The following is a 27,698-nucleotide window of genomic DNA, read 5'->3' as shown; positions in this document are numbered from 1 at the left end:
TCACTGGATTCTTCAGAATAGAGGATAATAAAAATTAGAATTAATAATAGTAAAAGCAGGGGTGCCTGGGTAGCTCAGTGGGTTAAGCCTCTGCCTTCAGCTCAGACCCTCAGGTCTCAGGGTCCTGGAATTGAGCCCCTCATTGGGCTCTCTGCTCAGCGGGGAACCTGCTTCCCTCCCCCGGCCCCCTCCTGCTGCCTCTCTACCTACTTGTGATCTCTGTCAAATAAATAAATAAAATCTTTAAAAAAAAATAATAGTAACAGCAGCAGCTGCTGCAAGAAGATTCTGCTTAACAGATTCCCTGATGCTTTTATTGGCCCTGTCCCTGATAGCTTATATTTCTCTCCGTATTTACACAAGACAAGAAACAACAGGATTTGTTACCTTTCATTTCTCACAGTTGATTAGGAAAAAATAGTGGTTCCAATATGAGCAAAGGAAAACATTAGAAGAGGTGGGCACGCTTAGCGGTTTAAGATTGAGAATAAAAATCAGCAAGTGACCTGATGGCGGGCCAGGGACAGAAGAAACAAAACCAGGCCAGTTTTATAAACTCTCAGGCTATGCCTGAGAACCACATTGCTTTATTGGGCAAATCCGATGTTAACTAAATCAGTGGAGTTTATCAGGAAAGAGAACTAGTTGACTTCTGATCTATTAACTTGCAAAAGCTACAAAAACACTGAGAATGAATTGGGGAGCCTGGAGGTACAGGTTCTTGTCCCTTTTCATGGTCTGCCAACTCATTTGCCATATCTCTTCTCTGAGCCCCAGTTTCCTTATTTGCAAAGTGAGAGGTATAATTAGATGAGCTTAATGGTTGCCTCTTACATTTTTTGATACTCTGAATCTGTAAATCAAAGAGAGTTACCAAACAGATCCAGAAGATGATCCTGGTTCTCAGTCCAATGACCTGACGTTATTTTCAAGGCCAGAGAATAATGCAAATATGTTTACACCACTGGTTTGTTACTAGGTAAAAGAGATTGCAAGGGAAAATGTCTTTAATCTCTTCAACAGGCAGGAATACTTAACCACCTAGGAAAGATAAGCTTGCTGGAGAGGTTCCAGTGTGTCTTTTTAGAGCACATATTTCCATGATAAGCAACCTTTGTAGTATCTCACAAATGATATAAGTTCAATAGCATTGTGTATACAGTTCTACAGGTCCATCTACCAAAGAAACTAAAATAGACATGAGCTCTTGCCCTTGAGGCACTTTACTTAGTGTCCAGCTGGAGCAGAAGGATTCTGAGACATTATTCCAGGCTGTTACAGTGTCTGTGCCTCCCAACTGTGCCTTGCTCTGATATTCAAGGTTATCTTAGTGGAGCTGATTCTGCATCACCTTTGAGCAATTCTTATAGTGGTAGTCAATAGAGAATAAATATTTTGCTGCCCAAATCTACACTCCCTTTTACTGGCCACAGTTCCTCTAGCTCATGCAGCTTGGATACTGTCAGACAAGGTGCCCTGCCATTCCCCGGCCCAGGAAGGAGCACAGAACCCAAGCTCAATCAGATGCTTCTCTCCCAGGCAGCTGCAACCTTGACTCTCCTGAGGATGATAGAAAACAGTGAGAGCTGATTTACTGCAATGGTGACACCTTGGAAAGAACATTCATGAATTATCTAGACCCCTGGAGTTTATCTGGTTTCCATCTTCTGCAAAATCTGGCTTTTTCTCTTTGCCTTCATTTGTTTGTCACTTTCTTTTTTTCTTTCCCTTCCTCAAAAAAAAATACTTCCCTCAGCTCTTTATTGATCCTGAAATACTCTTAATATGCTTTTCTTTTACAATGATAAAGTAGGTAAGACAGTTAACAATGATTTAGATTTACTCTATTATATTTAAAGTAATCTCAGTGTCCAACATGGGGCTTGAACTCACACCTTCAGGATCAAGAGTCACATGCCCTACTGAATGAGCCAGCCAGGTGCCCCTAAATTTATCCTGAAGTATAAATGACCAGGATAATTTTCTAAGGGTTGCAGGGCTTTTTAGAGAAGCAGGAGGTAGATGAGATGAGACTAGGGAGAGTCAGAGAAAAAAGGGGTATTAGGTACCTTGAATGAAAGGACAAAAGATAATGACATAATGATTAATTAGACATAGCAGTATCTAGGATTAATAACAGTGAGGAACGGAGGTGGTGGTGGTAAGGGTTTGATCGATATCTGTTCTTGTTGAATATGGCCACCACATGTGACCCAGTGTGATGGTTAATGTTATGTATCAATTTGCCTGGGTCACAGTGCCCAGATCCCTGGTCAAACATTATACTGGATGTTTCCATGAGGATATTTTTAAACAAGATTTACATTTAAATCCATGGATTTTGAGTACAGTAGATGCTCTCCATAATGTGGGTGGGCCTCATCTAATCATTTGAAGGCCCACATTAAATAAAATGCTGTTCTCTTGGAAGCAACAGGAAATTTTCTAGCAGACTGCCTTCTGACTTCATCTGCAACATCACATCTCCCTGGTTTCCTAGCACTCTGCCATTGGACTTGAATTGCAAATCTTTCCTGAATCTCTAGCTTGCCAGCCGGCCTCATCAAATTTTTGGACTCCCCAAGCCTCCACAATTGCATGAGCCAATTTCTTAAATAAATCTTTTTATTTTATACAGATATTTATACAATACACCCTTATTGGTTCTGTTTCTCTGTAGAGAACAGACTAATACATTGACTAATATACTCTATTTCCTGTTAGTATCAATAACGTGATTCCAGGCTTCTACATAGTGAAACTTAATATCAGCTGTTCCTCCCCGATAGGTAACCAACATTTCTAGGTGGAGGCCTGACTCAAAGACTAAATGACTGCATGGATATAATTCTATGTTCAAATTATGGCCCATTAAACATCACTTAGTAAGAGCTCCATTGAAATGGCATTTTGGTTGTAACAGTTGTAAGAATTTAACTGCGGGAAAAATTTCTTCTGTGTTTTGAAGAGTGAAGGCAATAGTAACCTAAGTAGAAATAAGCTGAATTCATGTCATCTAGTTTATTTAACAAAGCAATGAAGCTTTTTGGTGCTTGTCACATTGCCCAGAGGAAAACTACCTTTTGTCTGCGGAAACTCTAGGGTTAAATAAATGGTGCTGGGAACAGAGATGTGTTTTAGTCACTTCACGGTGTGGGTTTCAAACATCTTCCAGCAAGACTGCATGCAGGTGTTTCAGGGAACAGTGCTATGTAGGGAATTCGCCACTGCATTGTAAACGTCGGAGAACATCCTCCAGTGGCTCTGTGTTGTAAGTTGCAAGGACCTGCACCGCCCCTCTTGTAGAAGATGCCATTGTGAAGCAGATAAAAGTGGTCCCCAGAGCCCCTTTTACACCCTTCTTTCTGCACTGCTTCCTCTTTTGCCCAAGTCCTTTACGCATTAGCAACCTCATATATTACTCTTCCCAGAGGTATATGCAATTTAAGAGAATATTGCTGAGGACGGCAATGCTTATCCTAAACAAACGAATTGTTACTGGTGGAATTTCAGAGCTTGTGACCTCTTTCTAGGGAGCTTTATGTGGATAATGATCCTTACTCTTGCCCCTCCAATCATAACCCACAGGTCAGCCATCCATGCCCTAAGCTCAGGCTTAAGGGAGACTCGCTGAAAACTTCATTTTATAGCCCCATGGTAACCAGTTTTAGGAAAATGGAGTCACCATCTGTTTGTTTTCTGTTGGAGAAACCTATTTCCCAACACGATGAATAAGGCTAGGGAAGAGAGCAAAATGGAGAAAGGGTATGGAATTTTTAAAGAAAGGAAGGCAGGCTGGTGCAATGCGGCATTTCAGCTGCAGTCGGGTTTTTTGGGTTTTGTTTTGTTTTGGTGGTATTTTGTGTTTTTTGTTTTGATGAATATGTCTTTCGTCTTTGGAATATCAAGGACAAACACCTATAGTCACAAAAATCAATTCATTCTGGAAAGTCTGAGTGGGCAGGAGAGATGATAGAATCCTCCATGGAAAGGAATGAATGTTGCTATGGAAACCGCATCATCCTCTAGTGAGAGCCCCAAAGTGCTTGCCAGGCTGCCTAACCCTGGATATTAACATTGTAGAGCCAGAGAGCTGCTTGCCGGTCTTTGGAAAGGGATTATTCAGATAATTGGTCTGATGAGCTTTTATGCATCTTGCGAAAAGGAAGTCAGAGTCTCCTGGGAAGTGTCGAGTTGCCTGGATTCTTAAGACACTAGAGGTCAGTAAACCACAGCTCACTGGCCATGACAATACTGGCTATCTGTGATGGCTCTCAGGAGGGCTTTTGAGAAAAAGTGAAGGTTAGTATATGGTTTCTGCAGGGTGGTTTCTAGAGCAAGGAACATATGAAGTAGGGCTTTCCAAGAGAAGAAGACATCTCTTGAGCAGAAGTGTGACCAGAATAGAGGGATAAACCGGTGCCTGGCTGGCTCAGTCAGTAGGGCATGCAAGTCCTGATCTTGGGGTCATCAGGGGATGACCACCTTGTGGAGGGTGGTGTGGGTATACTGTGTGACATTTGGACACTCTAAACTTAAATGTTTTCATATAAGAATTAGATGAGATAATTATCATGGAGTACCTAACACATTCACTACCTGATGCAGCAGTTACACGGATACTAACTACTACTACCAACAGTACTATAATACTAGTAACACTATTAGCTGATTTTAAAGTCTAACTCAGAGAAGGAAAGCTATCTCCAAATAAGATGTTTCTCAGGGTGAAATGATCCTGTTTCTCCCGGGAGCAATTTCTACTTGTCATGCAATACAAATAACATTATATCGACAAGAGATGTTTCCTTTTTTCTTTTAAGATTTATTTATTTATTTGAGAGAGAGAGCATGTATGCATGCATGGGGGTGGGGAGGGGCAGAAGGAGAGGGAGAGAATCCCCAGCAGACTCCCTGCTGAGTGAGAAGCCTGAGACACAGAATTCCAACTCATGACCCTGAGATCATGATCTAAGCTGAAACCAAGAGTCGGATGCCTAGCCGACAGCCACACAGGCGCCCCAAGAGGTGTTTTCTATTAAGAAAAAAACTCTACTGCAACATCACCACAAGCAATTCATTTATTGAGTCACCACAATTGAGCTTAATAAACCTTCCCTGAACAGTTACCATGATTTCAATTAAAACTTCTTCCTCATTGTGGGTTTTGTATTAAAAAAAAGGTCGAGTTTTGCATTATGAAATTAGTATTTTCTCTCAATCACTTAAAGAAAAAAATCACAGCTCTGTCTCCTGAATACAATCATTAGTAAGTTAGTCCTGTTTTCTTCTAGCCCCTCTCCCATACATTCCCATGCATATTATTATAAAAAATATATGATGGGTGCCTGGCTGGCTCAGTTGGAAGAACATGGGACTCTTGATCATGGGGTCATGAGTTCGAGCCCCTTGTTCAGTGTGGGAAATACTTAAAAAATAATATCTTAAAAAACATATACATAGGAAACATATGTATATAAAACATACATATAAACATATAAAACATAAATTTGTGTGTATACATATAAACATCTCTCTGTGTGAATATGTGTATCTATACATGGTTGTAATCCTTGAACAATTGAGTGCCATGTGATCAGGGACTTTATTTTATTCATAGGCATCATGATGGAGATCTTGGGAAAATAATGCATATTCTCAGGTCATTGAGGTGGAGGGATAAAGTCTCATTATTATCAGCTCCAACATTCCTTTTGTAGGGTACAAACAGTGGTAGGAAAAACCTTTTCTTTGCTATTTTACCCTTTTCTCAGGTTACGATGAATCCATTTAAGCAGTCTTCATTATTACTGGCAAAACAGTTTTGCATCTTTGACTTAGGAGTCAGCAGAAAGACATGAATAGATCATTTGTAGTAGATGAAATAAAAATACTAGTAAACATTTGGGGAAAAACAAGTAATCAAAGAGATGAAAATGAATCCAACATGAGATACTTTTTTTTTCTTTTGGTTATCAAATTAGCAAACAAAACTCATTAAAAAGAGTTCACCAAATGATGAAGTAAGCACTGTTTTTACTTGGCAATGGGAAATGTACAAATGTACATTGCCAAGTGAATGGGGAAATGTACATTTTAGGGTGGGAATGTACATTTGCATAGTCAGAAAATGATTTGGAGGCTTAATATGTTATCAAGAGCCTTAAACATCTTCATGTTTTAACCTAGTGATTTCACTTTTGGGGTTTTTCTTAAGAAAAAAGCAGACAGGAATGCTGCTTCATTCACTGCAACATTATTCATATAGAAAAACTTAAAAACAATCTAAATGTTGAATTCCATGAAAATGATTAAATAAATCAGGGTATATCCATATGGGAATATTACACAGCTTTCAAAAATGTTTAAATATTAAGTAATGTGGAAAATGCTCAAATTAAAATGTTAACTGGAAAAAAACTCAAATTTTATGTATTCACAATCTGAACTATGTAGAAAAGTTTCAAGGAAAAATGACGGAAAAGAAATAATCCAAAATGTAACAGTGATTGCCCCTAGATGATAGAATGATGGGTAATTTTTTTTCTCTCTTCCCCCCTCCTTTGCATCCATTCTGGTGAGGAATGTCATTTTTCATGTATTTTAAAAAGTGGCTTTGTAGGGGCACCTGGGTGGCTCAGTCCCTTGGGTGGCTGCCTTCAGCTCAGGTCATGATTCTGGGGTCCTGGGATAGAGTCCCATGTCTGACTCCCTGCTCAGAGGGGAGCCTGCTTCTCCCTTTCCCTCTGCAGCTTCCCCTGCTTGTTCTCCTTTTCTCTCAGGTAAATAAATAAAATCTTTTATAAAAAGTGACTTTGTATAATTTTTTGTAGTCAGAAAAAAATTTTTTAAGGAGTCACATAGAAAAACCCCTCATATATTTACTGTCATATACACAATTACTGCGACCAGGACAGAAAGTATCCTGTAAAGGGATCAAAACCTAAGCTTTTATCTCTGTTCGGCTACTTAATTTTCCTCTTTGTAAAATGGAAATGACAGTTTCTAACTCACAAGGCATTATGGTCATGCAGGTAAAGTCCTTGACATAGTTCATGGCACATTGTATGTGTTTAACAGGTGTTCGTTTTCTGATTATCTCAGATACCATTTACAGAGTTGGTTACCTTTTTAGCTAACCAAGTTGGCGTTTAAGGGATCTGAGACATCGAGAGGGCTAGCTGGGACACTGTGACATCCGAACAGCGCAGGTGGCTAGTATCTTACTCAACTATTGACAATCTGTTTAGAGGCAGGGCTGCAATCTAGCTTCAGACTAAGTAGGAAACTTTCCTTAAGCCTAACTTCTGTGTTAATATCTGGGTATTTCCCATACAGGACACCACCCCAAACTGGTTTCTACTTTTAGCTCCAAAGCGGCAAATTTCCTTAAATATCACTAGGAACTCGGTCCCGCCCACATGCCCCCACCCGGTTGGTTCAAAAGCTCCCCGGGTTAGTTCAATCCTAGGGATCTTTCCAAGTTGATTGGCGGAGCAAATCGGAACTCCTTTGACTTTTTTGATTGGTCATGTGAGGCATTGGGGCGGGGCGTGTGGGAGTGTCTCGCCCGGAGGCCGGGAGCTGTCATTGGAAGATGAACCCGGCATTTTCAGAGCTTCGTGCCGTCGCCTAGGCCGCGAGGGGCGGGCCTCCTCCCGACCAGGCTCTTATTGTCCTTTGCATTGGTCAGACATGTCGTCACTCATGGAACTTCGAGCTCATTGGTACGGAAGCTCCAAGAGGCGGAGGGTGATTGGTTGGTTGAGGTTCCCGCCCCCGCGCCAGTCGCCATTTTGAAGAGGGAGCCGAAATCCGAAAGGCAGTGGTGTGGGTAATCGTGCTCAGTACGGTGGCAGGTGAGTAGCGGGCTACGGAGAAGAAGCGGTAGCACTTAAGGCCTGGTTGGATTTCCGCACCTTCAGCGGGCGGGAAACCAGAGAGTAGCGGTTGGCCTGCGGAAGGGGGTTGGGCTCCCTGGCGCTTCTCCACCTTCTCTGTAGGGCCGGCGTTGTGGGGACCCGAGGGAAGCTTGGCGCGTCCACCCGTGGTCCTCCGCTCTCCCGGGGACCGGCATCTCGAGGCAGAGCGGCTTGGCGGGTGGGCAGAAAAGGCATTCGAGTCTCTTCCCGAGGACCCGGTGCGCGTGCCTGTCCGCCGCGCACCTCCACTTGGCCACCGCTCCCGTTAGTGCCCTGGGGGTCTCGCCGCCGTTCCTCCCTGATGGATAGTTGGTGCTTGTGGCAGGGAAGGGTGAGCGGGTCGAAGAGGCGCCGGGGTCTGGGACGTTTTTCCCCAGAGGGTCTCCAGAGGCTCAGCGGGATTTGGGCGCCTCTGGCAGATGAGTGGAAAGAAGAGGAAAAGAGAAGCAGGAGGGGAAAACCTAGGTGGTGTACCGTGTGTAGTTGGGAGGGGGAATCGAGCGCGAGTGAGCCTCAAAGTACATCTAATTAGGGAGTACCTCCCCCCTTCACCCTTGACATCCTTTTAGTTTAGTTTTTCCTCATCTATGCGATTTGCCTTTTTTTTTTTTTTTTTTTTTTGGAACCAAAGACAAGGCATCTCTCTTTTTGTCGCCCGACAAGATTTTGATTGGTGCAGTGCCCTGGACGTGTATATACTTTACATACAGACCTCCTATGAATGGTTAGAGCACTCATCATTCTTTGGTTTTAGCAGTTCACTTTTACTTCATTTTTAGACGGGATAAGTGCCCTGATTTTTTTTTAATTAATTAATTTATTTGACAGAGAGAGAGACGGAGTGGGAGAGGGAACACAAGCAGAGGGAGTGGGAGAGGGAGAAGCAGGCTTCCCGCCAAGCAGGGAGCCCGGTGCGGGCCTCCATCCCAGGACCCTGGGATCATGACGGAAGCGGAAGGCAGACACCCCACGGCTGAGCCACCCAGACGGCCCAATGCCTTGCTTCTCTTCTCTGGTCGTAGAATGGAATGGTGTATGCTTGGACGTCATCCGTGTTAAGCTACCGTGGGAAAGCGTTGAGTTTCAGACGTGGGTGCTCTGGAATTTGGTGACTTCCCCCTTGAGATCACTAGGGTCCAGACGAATCGGAGACTGGCTGTCCTTGTTGCATTTTTGCCTCTGTTCTGCCAGAGAGTAAAGTTTTTCTTTGGTTAGCAATTTATTTTATTTATTTATTTGGGGAGGGGGGTGTTGGTGGATACAGAGGGAGAGAGAGAGAGAATCTTAAGCAGGCTCCGCTCCCAGCCGGCATCCTTGTGACAGGCTGGATCTCACCACCCTGAGATCATGACCTGAGCGGAAATCAAGAGTCTGGCGCCTAACGGAGTGGGCTACCCAGGCGCCCGTGGTTAGCAGTTTAAAGGAAAAATCATAGTCTTTGAAGCAAGGACTTTTTTCTTATTTTTGAAGAATCTTTGTAGACTTTCAGGAGCTTAGAGATGCAGACACAGGACTACTTTTAAGTCTTTAAAATGTCAGGCTCACACTTCAAATAGGCTGTGTGTTAAAAGACTGCAGAATAAATTTCTGCAAAGCTAGTCTGTCTTTGCTATTGCCTTTATAGAATCTAACATGCGCTCTTCTAAAAAATAAAATATTGAATGCTTATGCTGTTGGAAGTCAATACAGTGATTACCTTTTGGGAGGTAATGACTGGGATGGGAGACAAGGAGATCCGGGTCGCTGGTAATCATATTTTGATTGGTTTATGACATTTCATTGAACTGTTTGGTTATCAAGTGTGTTTTTGTCTTATGTAAATTACATTTCAATAAAAAGTTAAACTGGTTGAGAGTCAGGTGATGGTCAACAGGGGATGTTTGCCAGTCAGTTTCTCTGTTAGCCCGTGTGGTGTCCCAGTGCTATATTTCTCCCCTCTGAAATTGTCTTAGGTTCTTTTCTGGGTGTTGATACTGTTTGCTAGCCAAAGGCAACTACTACATTTCTAAAAGATACTGATATTTAACTTACCTTTAAGGACTTAGCTTTACATCCTGTAAAATAAACTGGTTCTCTGCTTCATTAGTTCTCATTTCAAGAGAGTTCAGATGTATTTGTTTTGGCATTGCTATAGTCTGACCAAGGCCTGCTGCCATAGAGGTAGCATTGAGACTGTGTTTCCACTTACCCCACTTGGATGCTGCAGTGGAAAAGAGAATTTTCTGGCAAGGCATCAAAAGACTTAGTTGAATTTCCCTTTGAAAACAAAACACACTACTCTTTCTTGGCCAAATTATACTTAAAATTGTTTAAATTTTTACTAGAAGTCACCTCTAATAGAGACTTGTATTTTATGTATGGTGTTTTTATATCTCTGCAAAGAACAATTACTTGACTTGCCTTTCTTTTCATTTAGGTAACGGAATTCAGTCACAATGGGGAATGTTTTTGAAAAACTGTTTAAAAGTTTATTTGGGAAAAAAGAGATGCGGATTCTTATGGTGGGTTTGGATGCAGCCGGAAAAACTACCATTTTGTATAAATTGAAACTGGGAGAGATTGTGACTACCATCCCTACAATAGGTATGTTCATGATCTGTGATGAGACCAGTTTACAAGTTAGTATGTTACACTTTTACATGCCTTTTATGTTATTGAATATATCTTTTAAAAAATCTTTTCTGCCCCAAGAGCATAAACTTTTTTTTTTTTTAAGATTTTATTTATTTATTTGACAGAGAGAGATCACAAGTAGGCAGAGAGGCAGGCGGGGGGTGGGGGGAAGCAGGCTCTCCGCTGAGCAGAGAGCCCGATGTGGGGCTCGATCCCAGGACCCTGGGATCATGACCTGAGCTGAAAGCAGAGGCCTTAACCCACTGAGCCACCCAGGCGCACCGAGCATAAACTTTTTGAGGCCCAAACTAGGTAATATAGAATTTTCTACTTGCTCCCTGGCATCTCTAGGACCATTGCTAGGTTTACAGGGCAATCAAATGGACACATTTAGGATAAGCACACTTAACCTTTTCTGCCTGGCAAAAAAGAAAAAGATAATGATTAAAACACGGCAGAGGTGCCTAGCTGGCTCAGTCGGTAGAGCTTGTTTTTTTTTTTTTAAGATTTATTTATTTTAGAGAGAGGGAGTAAGCCTTGTGGGGGAGGAGCAGTGGGAAAGGGAGAGAAATCCAAGCAGACTTAACACAGCACAGAGTCCAATGCGGGTCTTGATCTTGGGACCCCAAGATCACAACGTGAGCTGAAACCAATATTTCAGTGCTTAACCAGCTGAGCCACCAGGTGATCCAGAGCTTGCGACTTTTCTTTTTTAAAGATTTTTATTTATTCATTTGACGGACAGAGATCACAATTAGGCAGAGAGAGAGGAAGGGAAGCAGGCTCTCACTGAGCAGAGAGCCCGATGCGGGACTCAATCCCAGGACCCTGGGATCATGACCTGAGCCGAAGACAGAGGCTTTAACCCACTGAGCCACCCAGGCGCCCCAGAGCTTGCGACTCTAGATCTCAGGGTTGTGAGTTCGAGCCCCACGTTGGATGTAGAGATTATTTAAAAATAAAATCTTAGACAAATGACCAGGGAGGGTAGTTAGTGTGTGTCCCAGCCTAAGCCTGAGATGGGAGCTGGGAATCTCTTGTTGCCCCTTCAGTCCATCTTCCTTCCAGCTGGCCTTTCTAAGTGGAAGTATGTCCCCAGGAACTACGTTCCTAGGGTATAAAGATGCAGTGTGATGTTCTTTACTCTGGCTCAAGCCAATTCCTTGAGTTGGTGTCCAGCTGAAGAAACTGATTTGTTCCAGTGCTGGAGGAAAACCTGGCAGTAGAGCTATTCCTGCAAACTAGCACTGTGTTTTGTGGGCCATTTTTTTGCAAAGGCAGATCTGATAGGACTAAATCTTTGCCTTCTGAACTGCCTCTAGATCCAATCTCCTGAGTTAGAATAGGCCACGCAAGATGACATGTGAAGTAAGTAGTGTTCTGAATGTTGGATTAGTCACAGGAAGCCAAATGATCAAGTTTGAACTTGGGCAGTGGTTTCAGAGATTGCAACATTTGGAGAAGGAGGAAACCAGATGGAGGAAATGTTCACATCCACAATTTAAAAAAATGCTATTAGTCCAAAATAGAAAGTAGCGTAATTGCTTGGTTTTCTCCAATTATAAAAATAATTTGTGCTCCCCTAATGTTAGACAAAACATAAACAAGTATTAAAAAAAAAAATCTACGGTTAAGATTTTGGTGAATACCTTTGTAAAATCATATGCATGCTATTTTCAAACTGCATTTAACAGTATGTTTGGGTCTCTTTCTGTATTATTTCCTCCCTGTGGAATGCTTTCCTGCCTTCTTCCTCAGACTCCTCCCCCTTTATGTAGCTAATGCCAGCTCATTCTTTTGGTCTTAGTTTCAACGTTATGTCTTGGGGGCACCTTTCCTGATGGCCTGGACTGGTTTTCCCCTGTTAAAAGTTTCCATAGTAACCAGAACTTATTAGAAATTCTCAACATATTTGGCATTGCTTTCCCGCTTCCCTTCCTTCCAGCAGTGTGTAGATAAGGGCAGGAGCCATGCCTGTCGTTTTCACCATTGTTCCCAGGCCTCTGGCAAAGTGCCTGGCACATAGTAGCTGTCTGGTAAATATGTGGTGAGTGAATGGGATATCCATCTTATAGATTGTGAAACAGATGGCCCCCAGGGAATCATTCCCTTCTCCGGTGATGCTGAGCTTGGCCACATGGCTTGCTTTGACCAAGAGGACATCAACAAATGTAATTCAAACAAAGATTGAAGAAGTGCTTGTGTCTTGAGGCTTGTACTTTTGGAACACTGCCATCCCCGCAAGAGGATGCTCAGTGTTATGAAAAGACCACCTGGAGAGAGAGGGGCCCAGTTCAGCCCTCAGGGGACTCCGTAGCTGAAGCCCAGGCAACCCCCAGAATTGTTGGACGGGCAGAATCATTATTCTAAGTCACTAAGTTTTGGCGATTAAATAACAATTTATACAGATTGACATAAAATTTTAATAATGGGGGATAGTCTTCCATTATGTGGCTGTATTTTTAATGAATTTCCACTGATGTTTGGTTCAGTTATTTGTGGTGATTCTTTGTAAATGACACTGAAGTAAGCATCTTTAACATTTTTGCAGACATGTTCTCTACTCCTTGCAGAAATTTATGGAGGAAGGATTGCTATGTTAAAACTAATGTACGTTTAGAGGCGCCTGGCTGACTCAGTCCACAGAGCATGGACTCTTGCTCTCGGGATCGAGTCATGAGTTCAAGCCCCACACTGGCATAGCGTTTACTTAAAAAACAAAACAAAAAACAAGCAAAATAAAACTTAAGTACATTTAAAATGTGGATACACATTGCCAAACTTCTCTCCAAAAAGGCTGTGTCACCGACTATTAAAAAGTGTTCATTTCTCCCAAACGGATGGAGAAAGAACACTGATTTTTATTGGGATTTCTTTTATTGTAAGTGGATATATTCAAACATCCGTTGGCTGTTTCTATTTGTTCTATGACTCAATCTTATTTCTTTATTGAGTTTCTAAGCTTTTTAAAATTTATTTGCAAGAGAGTGAGCGAGAGCAAGCGTGCCCGTGCTGCAGAAGGGACAGTGAGAGGGGAGAGAGAATCTTAAGCAGACTCCCAGCTGAGCATAGAGCCAGATTTGAGACTCAGTCCCACAACCCTGAGAGCATGGCCTGAGCCAAAAATCAAGAGTCGGATAGTTAACGAACTGAGCCACCCTTGTGCCCTTTATTAGTTTATTTTTTAAGTAGTCTCTGTCCAGTGTGGGGCTTGAACTCGCGACCCGAGATAAGAGTCCTGTGCTCTACCAGCTGAGCCAGCCAGGCACTCCAGCCCATGCCTTGATTTTAATTCGGTTCTACTGTCTTTTCTTTTTGCTAGCGTGTTTATTTGTCTCTTAGCCATTTGAAGAGGTATATTACGGGTCTGGAACAACTCTTTTCATGTGTTAGCTTTCCAGTCAATTGTCTTTCAACCTCATTTTTTCTGTGTTTTGCCATATAGAATTTGAGGGGCTCAAATTTACCAATTTTTTTCATTTTTAAGATTTTATTTATTTATTTGAGATAGAGAGTGTATGAGTGCGGGGAGGAGGAATAGAGGGACAAGCAGTCTCCCTGATGAGTGTGGACCCTCGTGGGGAGCTCACTCCCACAACCCTGACATCACAACCTGAGCCAAAGGCAGACACTTAACTGCTTAACTGACTGAGGCACCCAGGCATCCTACCAATTTCTTTTTCTTTCTTTCTTTCTTTTTTTTTTTTTTAAGCTTTGATATCATTTTTAGAAAGGTCTTCCTTACTCCAGGGTCATAAAAGTATTTACCAGTATTTTCTGCTGCTAACTTTCTGTGTTATTTTTATTTTGTTTTTAAAAACATTGAAATATTATATCTATTTGAAGTTTACTTTTCTGTTATGAGTAAGGTAGGGATTTATATTTTTCAAATGAGTAGGCCAATGTTGTCCAGTAGAACATTCTGCAGTGATGGAAGTGTTCTGTGTCCATGCTGTCCGTGGTGGTACCTTTAGCCACGAGTGGCTGTTGAACACTTGGAGTGTGGCTGGTGTGATCGAGGAGCTGACTTTTTAATTGTACTTAATTTTATTTTAAAATATTTTTTGAAGTGTTTTATTTAAGTAATCTTTATACCCAAGGTGGGGCTCGAACTCACAACTCTGAGATAAAGTGTCTCATGCTCTTCTGACTGAGCCAGCCAGGTGCCCCTAATTGTACTTAATTTTAATTAAATCCAAATGGCTACATATATATTGGACATGTGCAGGGGTAGACAGTTGTCCATACCCACTTACTGGGTAATTTTTCCATGCTGATTTGGTTTATTATTTTTTTATTATAATTTCTTCTTAGATTTTATTTATTTATTTGAGAGAGAGAGTGAGCGGGGAAAGAAGAGGGAAAGGTACAAACAGACTCTTTGCTAAGCATGGAGCCTGACATGAGGCTCGATCTTATGATCCCAATCTCATGACTCTAGTTGAAATCAGCAGTTGGAAGCTCAACCAAGTGAGCCACCCAGGTGCCCCATCCTTACTGATTTTTTAAAAAAAATATTTTATTTATTTATTTGACAGAGAAAGATCACAAGTAGTCAGAGAGAGAGAGAGAGAGAGAGGAGGAAGCAGGCTCCCAGCCAAGCATAGAGCCCAATGTGGGACTCGATCCCAGGACCCTGAGATCAGGACCTGAGCCCAAGGCAGAGGCTTATTAACCCACTGAGCCACCTACGCACCCCTCCTTGCTGATTTTTTTTTTTTAAATATTTTATTTGTTTATTTGACAGACAGAGATTACAAGTAGACAGAGAGGCAGGCAGAGAGAGGGAAGCAGGCTCCCTGCTGAGCAGAGAGCCCGATGCGGGACTTGATCCCAGGACCCTGGGATCATGACCTGAGCCGAAGGCGGCGGCTTAACCCACTGAGCGCTTTCTTTATCATACACTAAATTTTCGTGGGTATGTGTGTCTTCTTTTAGACAACTCCCTGTTGTAGTCAGTAGAACTTAATTATTTCATGCATTCCTAAGGTTTGATAATATCTTTACAAATAATTTGTTAACTGTTTTCAGAGAGTTCCTGGTTACGTTTACTCGCTTATTTCTCCAGATTACATTTAAGATGATTTTGCTAAGTTTCACGCCTCCCCTCCCTTCCCTCATCACTTTAGGATTAGAATGGAACTGAGTTAACACATTTATTTAGCAAGAATTGAGACTGCTGCAATGTAGTGAGTGCCTCTTGCTAAAACAAGGCATGACTAAAAGTGAGCAGGCCCAGGTTGTGGTCGACCTCGACGGTCATGTTTGGGATTTGAGTGTGGGAAGCCAAGGAGAGATTATTTTTTCCCCTCTTATTTTAAATATCTTAGACAAGCGTAAATGTGTAGCGAAGTGATATGACCGTATTGTATATTTTGAAAGTTTTGATTGGAAAATGATGAATGGACAGAGAAGAGGAAGAGTAGGTACAGATAGAGTAGTTAGGTTACTTCAGTAATTGAGGCTAGAAATGACTGTCTCTTGGGTTAGGCAGCTATTAGATATTTAGGAGGTTTTATGGGTAAGATTTGATAATGAGATTTTTAGGGGTGAGAGAGTTGGAAGTGTCAGGGATGCCTCCCAGATTTCCAGCTTGTAGGATGAAGTCAGTGCGGGGGGTAACTAGGAAAGGAGCAACTTAGAGGGGCAGGGATCTTTTTTTTTTTAATGCCCAGCATGGAGCAAAACCAGGGCGCTTGAACTCAACCACCCTGAGATCACGACCTGAGCTGATGAGATCAAAATTCAAACGCTCAGCCAGTGGAGCTACCCAGGCATCCCTGGAGGGGTGGGGATCTTATGTTCAGTTTTGACATGATGTCTTTTTTTTTTTTTTTAAAGATTTTATTTATTTATTTGACAGAGAGATATCACAAGGAGGCAGAGAGGCAGGCAGAGAGGAAGGGAAGCAGACTCCCTGCTGAGCAGATAGCCTGATGCGAGGGGCTCTATCCCAGGACCCTGGAATCCTGACCTGAGTCGAAGGCAGAGGCTTTAACCCACTGAGCCACCCAAGTGCCCCTTGACATAATGTCTTATCGGAGCTTTTGAGAGATCTAATCTAAGATGTCGATGGAAGGCTGGATTAGGAGCCTGAAGCTCAGGAGATCTGGGATGAGATAATGTAAATTTGAAGGTTGTTAGCACAAAGGTGGTAATGAAGCCCTACAACTGAGTGAGATTACCTCTTGGGGCATTGGAAAGAGGAGAATGGATGGAGCAGGACAGAGTCCTAGAAACTCCATCATTTAAGGATCAGTTAAATGTGGTTGAGCTCACTAAGTAGACCAAGGAGATTCAGCCATAGAAATATAAGGAAAATGGGAAACCAGGGAAGAGTTTCAAGAAGTGAGTGAGCAGTAGTGTCAGATATAAAATCGAATTACGCAGGAACGGGGGAGCATTTGTTGGGTTTATTGACATGGTGCTCGTGGCTCACGTTGGCCAGACCAGTTTTGTAACACAGTGAAGCAGAAGGTGCTGTTGGGTTACAGGTGACACAGTGGGTGCAGTGAATGTGACTCAGCTTCTTAGAGAAGTTTGGCTTTGATAGGGAAAATCGAGAGTGAGAGCAGTCGAAGATGGGGAGTCAAGGAAGGGCTTTTTTTTTTTTTTTTTTAAAGATATTTATTTATTTGACGGAGAGAGAGACACAGAGAGGGAACACAGGCAGGGCTGGAGAGAGAGAAGCAGGCCTCCTGCTGAGCAGGGAACCTGACGTGGGGGCTCAATCCCAGGACTCCAGGATCATGATCTGAGCTGAAGGCAGACGCTTAACGACTGAGCCACCCAGGCGCTCCAAGGAAGGGCTCTTTTGAAAGATGTAAAGACTTAAGCATGCTGAGAAGAATGGGTTGGAGACTTAGGAGCTAAGTCCAGGCTGTATGTTTAGATGGAATGGGCATTGGATAGTTGCCCCCTTCTCTTCTAATAGGGAGAGAAAGAAGTATGGTGCGGAGGTAGGTAGGTTTCTACGCTGTTTGGTGGAAGGTGGAGGTCGGTCTCATTAATGGTATCTGTTTGCCCTGAAGTACGCTGTAAGATCGGAGGGAGAGGATGTGTGAGGTTGGAGAGTAGAGAAGGTTTGAGACACCTGTCACGGTGCACAGAAGACTAATACACCCTGTTTGGTAAGCTGTGTATCTTTTTTGTTTGTTTTGTTTTGAATTAAGAGTTATGTGGGGCTTGAACTCAAGACCCCGAGGTCAAGAGTTGTATGCTCTACTGGCTAAGCCAGCCAGGCTCCCCCTGTGAGCTAAAGATTTTGACTAGCAAGTTGCTTTGTAAATTAAAAATACTGTCCAAATGTCAGCTGAAATTCGTTTGAATTCTTTAAAAGTCTTCATTAAAAATTTTCTCCTTCTTCCCAATTTAGGTTTCAATGTGGAAACGGTAGAATATAAAAATATCAGCTTCACGGTCTGGGATGTTGGTGGCCAGGACAAAATCAGACCTTTGTGGCGACATTATTTCCAGAACACCCAAGGTAAAGATTGTCCAGTCTGTGGCCTTGGACCCATTTGGATTAAATGTGTCTAAAGATGGATGCTTGAAGCAAAACCTTGTGCTCCACTTTATACGAACCGTCAGTTCTTTCTCCTCTGATGGCCCACTTAAACTTACTGGGGAGGTTTCTTTTTGGAAAATGGTCCCTGCCTTCCTAGAAAAAGTACTTGGGCATTAATGCCCTACATAGAAAACTGCTCTTAATGCAGACTAGTTTAAAAATGGCTCTCCTGATGAAGTTGTCTTTTGCTTAACTGAAAGTTGTATGTGCCTCAGATGAAGTACCAGGTTTTAGAGAATTTGAGTTCAGTAAACTCCTTTAAACTCGTTGAGAATATCTAAAAGTCATGCCACTGGTGAGAAAGAGATGAACAGGCAAGGCTGGAACACCAGATGCCAGCATCTTGTGCGGCTGGGTCCCTCCGGGTTGCCCCGCTGTTCTGAAAGTGCGTGAATTGACACACGTATCCCAGATCATTGCCTTATTTCCTTACCACTGGTTTCGGGGCTTTTAAAAATTTTTTTTGAAAAGATTCTATTTGTCAGAGCCAGCACAAACAACTTCCGTAATGACTCTCTGATTTGTCTGTCTTTGTGTTTCAGTCCCCTGCACACAGTACTGTTGATACCCAGAGTGTTCGCGTAACTTGGCTTGGCACATGCCATTTTGGCCAGACTATTGTGATTCCTTATTAGTTAATAAAATGAGAAAGTGTGGGTTTGAACCCCAGCTCTACTATGAAACCTTGGGAAAGTTCGTCTTTTTTGGTCTCTGTTTCCTTATGTATAAAATGGAGATAGTACCTGCTGTGTTGGATCATTTGGCTTAAATGAGATGGACTTTGTAAAATGCTTCGTTCTGTGGTTGGAAGGTAGTAGGCACTCAGATAGGAGCCTTTATTAGACTGGGTTCTCCAGAGGAAACAGAGCCAAGAGGATGGATGGAGTTACGTGTGTGTGTGTGTGTGTGTGTGTGTGTGTGTGTGTGTGTCTGTCTCAGATTTATTACGAGGAATTGGCCCACATGGTTACTAGAGCCTGAGCAGGCCCAGTATCTGCATTTGGCAAGCAGGGGAACTGGGAGAGCCAAAGGTGGAAAGTCCAGTCCCAGGGGAGAAGACCAGCTCCAGGATGGTCAGGCAGAGACTTCTCTCCACTGCTTTCGTGTTCTCTTCAGGCCTGCAGTGGATTGGAGAGCACCTCCGCCCTCCCCCAGCCTGAACGCTGGGAAGGGAAGTTTGCTTTACTCAGTCTCCTGATTCAAACGTTACTCACCTCAGCCAGGAACAAACACCCTCACAGACACATCAGAATAATTTTTGACCAAACGTCTGGGCACCCTGTGGCCTGGTGATGTTGACACATAAAATTAACCGTCACTGAGCCCAAATGGTGAGAGGCTTTACTTCCTCATTCTCTGGCAGGAGTCCTTTTGCCACATGTAGTGTCACATTCGGTCACCAAGTTGGAATGCCTTTTTGTTTTCAATCTTCTATTCATGACAAGCCCAATTTTATGGAACTTCAGTAATTTGCGGTGATGGCAGGCACCTGGCTTGATCTAGGACCCCGGGGTGGGTCAGTTAGACTCTTCGTGAAACCAGCAAATGGGGATGGTTTGAAGAATGGATTTGCTGTCTGTGGTGGGTCCGGACATCTCAGCCGGGAGTAGCCTTGGAGGCTGCCCCTGTTTCTCCTGCCGGCTCCTCAAAGGTCATGCTGTCTTTTTTTATTTGAAATTTTTTCATCAGTATGTTGAGTATGACAGACTTAATGATAGCTTTTAGCTCTCCAATGAGACACTTAACTGTGTGTTCACTTAGGCTTTACTTCTAGAGATTGAAATTTGAGTTGTTTGTGTGATTTCTTAGTTGATTATGTTATACAGTGTGCATAAAATGGTCCATTAGTTCCCATGTGGAAGGATTTTTCTCCTTGATTGTAGGTTCACTTATTTTAATTCGTTAAATGGGAATACATTTATATGGTGCAAAATTCCAAAAGATAGAAAAGAATATAAAGAAAAGTCATTGTCTCATTCCTGTTCCGTAACCACCCCGTTCCCCACTCCCATAGACAAGCGCTTGTATTCCTTGTATATTGGTCCAAAGATACTTTATGCATGTGCAAGCAGCCAGAAATATATTACCCCCTCCCATTTTAAAACAAATTTGAACACACTATTCATGTGTAAATTTACCTTTTCTAGGTTCTTCCAGTTCAAAAGTGAAGTCAACCTGATGCTAGGTTCTTTTGTTTCTCGGATAAGGATTTACATTAAAAACAGTATGAAATGGGCCCTAATATTTATAAACCTTTATTTTTATTAGGATCGGCAAAGGGATTATATATCTGCTCCCACCCTGTCAGTTTTGCCAGGATCTCCCTGAATTTCTGGATAACCTTGTTGGCTTAGTTAAGATCAGAGTCCTGGTTATACTACAGGTAGACTATCACATTTGGGGGGGAGGTTTTGAATGTTCTGCACTTTTGAAATCTGTTGTGATATAACAGATGTGACTTTGTCTCACATGTGGACTGTCCCCACACCTGGAAGCTGTCCGCCGCACTTGGCCTCTCTAGAGCTGAGAAGGCCGGAGGGAAGGCCGGGAGGGTAGGCACTGATTTTCCCTCCCAGACACAGCTGTGAAATCCCAGTGTCCAAAGGAGCCAAGAGGTCATCTTGTCCCACTACACTTCTCCTACCAGGGAGGTCCCTCTGGCAGTGTCCCCACAGGCAGTGGCTAAAGCTGGGCACGCGTGTCTCCAGTGGTGGGGTTGCCTCCCAAGGGAGCCCATTGCCTCTTCAGTTCTGTTGACTCTCTGTCCGACGACTTCCTGTAGTTTTCGCCACTGATCGTCAGTGTACGAAGAGAGCTGTATATAAAACAAGTTGAACCTCTCTTTATAGCTCTTTAGATACATAAAGGCAGCTGGCAGTCCTTCCAGTGAGTCTTTTCTTGCGATGAAATACCCTCGGTGTATCCGTTCTTTTTTGTCTGGCATGGCATCTCATTCCTTTGCCATCCTAGGCATTTTTTTTTTTAAAGATTTTATTTATTTATTTATTTGACAGATCACAAGTAGGCAGAGAGGCAGGCAGAGAGAGAGAGAGAGGAGGAAGCAGGCTCCCTGCCGAGCAGAGAGCCCGATGCGGGGCTCCATCCCAGGACCCTGGGATCATGACCTGAGCTGAAGGCAGAGGCTTTAACCCACTGAGCCACCCAGGCGCCCCTCCTAGGCATTTTTTGAGTCCTTTCAGTTTGCCTGTGTTTTAGAATTTGGGGTCCAGCAGTGACCAGGTAATAATATTTGCAGGATGTTCTGACTGACGGACGATGGAGAAGGTTTTTTCTCCCCCATATCCTCGTGGTCCGGCTTAGGAGCAAACTCGTTCTGGCAGCCGCTTCACGTATTTGTCTCCCAGAGGACTCACCTCAGCTAACCTCCCAGTTCTTGTTAATCATAATTGCCACAGAAACTACTGCTGAGAGGGGTCTTCCCCGTTCTGTATTTGGGTGTATGTTGGCTTTCCCCCTAGGGAATCCTCTGGAACTCATGTTGGCCCAGCCAGTGATGACCTGGTCTGTGCAGGGTTCAGCCAGCTTGGCATAGACTTAGTGTGATGGTATCTTTCTTCGACCATCTCGTGCTTCCTGGGATTTCTCTGATGCTGTCTGGAATGGGATCTTGTGAAGATTTCTCAGCACCAACTTCCTGGAGTTGGGCCAGACTTCCTAGGTTAGGGGTACAAGATTCCCTCCTTTTGGACACCTGCTGAAAATGCGGGTGTCCCCAGAACATTGTCCTCTCAGTCAGGACGCCCGACCTCCAGCAACCTGATGTGTGTCTGCTGAGTGTTGCCGACCAGGGGTACTTATGCGAACTTTGATGTCCCTGGGTTTTATGGGGACTTTGTTATGTAAACAGGATGTAGAAGTGAAGTGATTAAGCATGAACCTAATCTTTTCTCTATATTCTTTCTTCTGTTAACCTGGGGAAAGCCTGTTTGCTTCCAAAAAGATGGGCTAGTTCGGTGCGACAGGCTCTCTAACTTGGCAGGCTCTCTAACTCCGCAGAGTAGATGTCCCTCCCTGAGTGCTTTCAGTGAAACCATATGCATAGGTAGGGAGAAGCTGTGAGGGCACGTAAACGTTCTCACTTTCTAGGTTCAGATCACCAACATGCTTGTGATTTCTTTCCAGGTCTGATTTTTGTGGTCGACAGTAATGACAGAGAGCGAGTCAATGAGGCCCGCGAGGAACTAACCAGAATGTTAGCAGAAGATGAGCTCAGAGATGCAGTCTTACTGGTGTTTGTAAATAAACAGGTATGTTGTTGGCTTTCTGAGTACTGGGACCAAAATTGCTGCCAGATGTTCACTTAAAAATACAGATATTTAAATTAGATGTGTGCCTCCCTCTCTCTAGTCCCTACCATAACTTTTCCCTCCACCTCCTTTTTTCTTTTTTTCTTTTTTAAGTAGCTCTAGGCCCAGTGTCTAGTGTGGGGCTTGAACTCCCAACCCCAAGATCAAGACTCGTCTCATGTTCTACCAACTAAGCCAGCCAGGCCTGCCCCCCACTTCCTTTTTAGCTTATGTCTTCTGTTCATTGATTGAACAGATATGACTTGAACATCTACTAAGATACAGACATTGTTTTGGTGACATAGCCTTGAGCAGCAAGACAGATAAAAGTCCCTGTGTTCGTGGAGTTTACGTTCTAGTGGTAGGAGAGTCAGTCAGTAACACATGGTGTGTCTGCTGGAAGTGTGGTAGAGGAAGGTGAGCAGAGGTGTGGGGCAGGCTGGCTGCGGGAAAGGGCCAGAATGCCTCCACGATAAGATGACATCTGAGCAGATTGGAAAGCCAGCGGGAAGGGAGCTAGCTGCGTGGGGCTAGGAACAGCAAGGCAGCCAGTGTAGCTGGAACGCAGGGGACAGGGACAGCGACGGGGGAGATGGTTGTGTCAAATGGGATCTGTCGGGCACCTGGGTGGCTCAGTGGGTTGGGCCTCTGCCTTCAGCTCAGGTCATGGTCTCAGGGTCCTGGGATAGAGCCCCACATGGGGCTCTCTGCTCAGCAGGGAGCCTGCCTCCCCCTCCCCCCTGCCTGCCTCTCTGCCTACTTGTGATGTCTCTCTCTCTCTGTCAAATAAATTAAAAAAAAAAACAAACATGGGGTCTGTCAAGGAGGAAGAAGGGGCTTCGTGTAAATGTAGCAGAAAGTAGTAAAGGAAGCGTGGGAGGAGGGCCAAGTGTTGAGCTGTCCCGCCCTGGGATTCAAAGTGGAGCAAAGCTTGGAAAGAAGGCAGCATCGTGGCATGAGGTAGAGTCATGGAATGTACCAGCCTGAGATGACTCAGTCAGGTCGTGATGTGTTTCCTTCCACTTTTTCCGTCACGAATACATTCGTTCTGCGATTGAGCTCATGCTCATCTGATGGGGCTGACTGAGTCCTTTGTGTTTTGTCACTTCAGATTTATCCAAGGCATTTCTCTTGCCCTTCGGGTCTTTGTAACATGATTTTGTTTTATATTGTATTGTGTTTTATTATGTTGGTTTTTTGTTTTTTTTTTTTTTTTTTTTGACAGAGAGAGAGAGAGAGTGGAAGGGGCAGAGGGAGAAGCAGACTCCCTGCTGAGCAGGGAGCCCGTTGCAGGGCTTGATCCCAGGCTCTTGGGACTCTTGCTTAACCGACTGAGCCACCCAGGCGCCCCTTAGTTTTTTTGTTTTTATTTTTGTTTAATATTTTGTTTATTTATTTGACACAGAGCGAGAGAGGTCACAAGCAGGTAGAGTGAAGGGGGAGGCAGGCTCCCTGCTGAGCAGAGAGCCTGACTCAGGGCTCGATCCCAGGACCCTGAGATCATGACCTGAGCTGAAGGCAGAGGCTTAACCCACTGAGCCACCCAGGCGCCCCTAGATTTTTTTTTTTTTAAGTAGCTCCACACCCAGCATGAGCTCAGTGCAGGGCTTGAGCTCATGACCCTGAGCTGATCAGGACCAACTGAACCACCCAGATTCCCTGTAAACATTATTTTAAACAGTGGCTGGACCGTCATTCGCTTAGGCTTTACCCTACTGTTTGGTTCTATGCCAGTCCTGAATTTCACTCGTGAAGTTAATGGACTTTCAAAAAGAGAATGACGCTTGTTCTTTTTAATTATAAAAGCAGAACATGCTCGTAGTATAAATTTTCCAGCAGTTTAGAGTACCAAGTGACATATTCTTGCCTCAGTCTTCAGGGTAAAATAATGTTAAATTTCTTCCATCTTCCTTCAGAGATACAGCTTTCCATGCCTGTATAAGCAGCTGCGTGATTGCATTCATACTTACATGCTGGGAATCTGCCTGCTTTCTCACGTAGCGTGTTGTGATGTCATTCCATAGCAGTATCGCTAGATCTGCCTTACCACGCACGTGCCAGGCACAGTTCTAGAACTTGGAATAATCAGAGGACAAGAGAGAAATTCCCGCCCTTGTAAAACTTGTGTTCTAGTTAGGGACAGGTAATCTAAGTCATCAACATAGCAAATAAGTTAGTTTTATAGTACAGTCACACGTGGAGAGTGCTGCATTGGATAAGATGAAGCAGGCAAGTTAGGGAGGGGTCCTGGGGGCTCGGGTCCCGAAGGCCTTGCCGACCATGGTGAGGACTCCGGCTCTCCCCGCTGAGAGATGGATCCGCTTCAGGGCTTGGAAAGAATGACTTGCTCTGACTTTACTGACCACTGGGTTGAGAATAGACTCGAGGGGAACAAGCACAGAAGCAAGGAGACCAATTCGGAAGGTATGTCAGTACCTGGAGGTAGAAGTGGCAATGGTAGGCTTGGGTGGGTAGCTCTGGGCCTGGTGAGAAGTGGTCAGATCCCGCATGTTTTGATGGGGTTTCCCGAAGTGGAGTTGAGAGGTTCAGAGAGAGCCGAGAGAAATTGGGGATCTGCTGAGCTGAGACTGTGACTGAGGTGGGTTTTTTTTTTAAGATTTTTATTTACTTTTTTATTTGACAGAGAGAGAGAGAGATCACAAATTGGCAGAGAGGCAGGCAGAGAGAGGGGGAAGCAGGCTCCCTGCTGAGCAGAGAGCCGGATGTGGGCCTTGATCCCCAGGACCCTGGGATCATGACCTGAGCCAAAGGCAGATGCTTAACCCACTGAGCCACCCAGGTGCCCTATGACTGAGGATTTGGGAGAAGAGCGTCTTTCATTATAAAAAGGCATCATTATAAACTGACTCCTGAATTTTCTTTCTCAAGGATCTTCCCAACGCGATGAACGCAGCAGAAATAACAGACAAGCTCGGCCTACATTCCCTCCGCCAGAGAAACTGGTACATTCAGGCCACTTGTGCCACCAGTGGAGATGGGCTTTATGAAGGCCTGGACTGGCTCTCCAACCAGCTCAAAACGCAGAAGTGATCGGAAGCGCCCCATTCGCCGTGCATCGTGGCACACTCAGCTGGCCTCTTCTGTGTGCGTGTGTGCGTGTGAGGAGCCGAGGATGGGTGTGTGGCTGGGAGTGGGAGCAGCTTTCTCACACTGTGCCTTAGCCATGCTACAAGAAAACCAGGCTTACATTTGAAGAAAAATCAGTGTTGCATTTTAAACGCTACCTTCCATTTCAGGAGTTTCGAGGGTCAACTTAGCAGGTGATGGAGGGGTCCAGAGGGCTTTCCTGGCACACGACAGCCTGAGAGGCCCTCGTGGTGGGCAGGAGGAGGAGAGCTGGCATAGGGCCCAGGTGGAGCTGTGCCATCCTGGGTCCAGTGGCTCTGCCTGCCCAGAGTCATGTTAGACTTCGGTGGCCTTTTGTAAACGAGGAAGGGCCTGTCTGTCTTCCCCATCACTGCCAGAGCGCAGCTCACTTTTCAGTGCTTTTGAAGCAAACGGTCCTCAAGGAAAAAGACACCTGCTTGCTGCAGGGTTGAAATTCAGCTCCGAAATTTTCCTGTAAGTTATGTTCTTCCTGGTTTAATGTACTTTATTGAAAGAAACTTGAGATCTTCTTCATTAGAGTATCCAGAGTCCGTAACACTAGAACGTCATTCCCTCATGCTATTTCCTTCCCCTTGTTGCCTCTTATTTGCCAAATGGAGACCATTTGGGGTAAGTAACCCAGTGTGAGCCCGAGGCTCTTTACAGGGGCCCCGCAGTCAAGCGAAGGGCCGGGTTACGGAAGGGAGGTGAGGGTCGTGTTTGTGGCCGTGTATCACCATCTCAGGTTTCAGGCTTCTGAGACAGCTGCTCCCACTTCTCTGCTCTGTGCTGAATGTTCTGTGCTCGAAGCAGGAGGTTCACTCCTGGGATGGAATCGTCACCAAGTTCAGTTGTCTCCATTTGGCTTGTGGTGTTGCTTAGTTACTGTTCCCAGAACCACACACCTGTGAGTTCTGAGAGTGAAAGAGGATTGAGAGGTTCATTTTGGAGACGAAATTCCCAGCAACCCCTGTTACTGCCCCTGAGTTGGTGCTAAATTTTGCTACGAAAAATGTGTAATCCCAACCGCTGTCCGCGGTGCTGACTCCGTCTTCTGGATGCAGTGATGTCCTGTGTGGAGACGTGCTTTATGTTGTCTTCAAAACTTTCATAGAAATGGCCCGGTGACGAGCTGGGTCTCATGCGGTAGTCTAGAGCTCGTTTGTGCAGACGGCTCTTGGCCAAATGTGTACCTATGCACTTCCCCTACTTCACCTTTGAAAATTCCTTTTTTGAGAAAAATGTTTATTCAAATTAACAGATCTAGGAGGGGAATGTAAGGTGAATTTTAACAAAAGTAAACCCTGTTTGTTGATGATAATGAAGTTGATATTACTAGGAAGAAGTTTCATACCATGATACATGTGGGGTATGATGTTTTTCTTTGAAATATTGACTTGAAAAAATGTTTCTTGCAATACTGGCATCCAAGTCCAGATTTTGTTTTAACCCTGGAGTAATTCCTGAGAAATAGTAAGGTTGTACGCCTCATATTGGCAGGGACTGTGTCTTACATTTTTGTATTTATGCTTACTATGGTGCTGGGCCTCATTAAATCATTATTGATTGGCTGGACAATAAAGAACTTTCTTTGGAAGGAGGAGAGGACAGCCATGTGCTTCTGAATATTTTGAAAGACTTTAAAATCCTTTTTTCCCTCCGTCTTGGCAGACTTACTCTATTCCTTTAGCAGTAATCCTCACTGACAGTTTTCCTGGTGCTTTCAACTGTGGTTGTCTTCTATGATTTGGAGCTGCTGGGTTGAGGCTAAGTGGGACCACCTCAGTGTAGGAACTTTGAACTTTGGATTTGGGTCCCCAAATGCCATGTTGACACCCCAGCTATGTCCCTTATTAGCTGCTGGCCTCAGGCCATTCACTCTTGGCTTCTGTATCTCTGAGCCTCAGTTCACTCCACTGTTAAATGGGGATAATAATACCTGCCTAATGGTGTTGTGCGGGCTCAGTGTCTTTGACCTTTGCACATCTTACTCTTTCCCTGGGAGTATCTTGGTGTCTAAGTGTGAATGGCAGCGTGGCTGCAAACTGATAAACATTCTTTATAGGAGAGGGGAAGTGGGATGGTGGGGGTTGTATTTAATCTCTCTTGCTCTAGTCACCTTCTAATCCTGCTGAATGCTTTGTCCTTTTCTAACCGTGGGGAATGCTAATGAGATCACCC

General features: G+C 44.0%; 1 protein-coding gene across 1 annotated transcript; it reads left to right on the top strand.

Moving 5' to 3' along the window:
- Window positions 1–7,770: 7,770 nt before the first annotated feature.
- On the top strand, window positions 7,771–27,127 carry ARL17A (ADP ribosylation factor like GTPase 17A). The gene is made up of 5 exons (XM_044247712.1): window positions 7,771–7,859; window positions 10,339–10,505; window positions 17,911–18,021; window positions 22,246–22,370; window positions 25,299–27,127. Exons 2-5 carry the CDS (start codon window positions 10,358–10,360, stop codon window positions 25,458–25,460), a joined length of 546 nt encoding a protein of 181 aa, XP_044103647.1. The 5' UTR covers window positions 7,771–7,859; window positions 10,339–10,357; the 3' UTR covers window positions 25,461–27,127.
- Window positions 27,128–27,698: the final 571 nt, after the last annotated feature.

Source organism: Neovison vison, chromosome 5 (genome assembly GCF_020171115.1).
Source record: "Neovison vison isolate M4711 chromosome 5, ASM_NN_V1, whole genome shotgun sequence".
Taxonomy (NCBI): domain Eukaryota; kingdom Metazoa; phylum Chordata; class Mammalia; order Carnivora; family Mustelidae; genus Neogale; species Neogale vison.
This window is presented reverse-complemented; position numbering and strand designations above follow the sequence as displayed.

Coding starts and splice junctions, on each gene's coding strand:
- ARL17A (XM_044247712.1), top strand. CDS start 10,358: ATGGGGAATGTTTTTGAAAAACTGTTTAAAAGTTTATTTGGGAAAAAA. Junction 10,506..17,910: donor GACTACCATCCCTACAATAG/GTATGTTCATGA, acceptor TTCCCAATTTAG/GTTTCAATGTGGAAACGGTA. Junction 18,022..22,245: donor TTATTTCCAGAACACCCAAG/GTAAAGATTGTC, acceptor ATTTCTTTCCAG/GTCTGATTTTTGTGGTCGAC.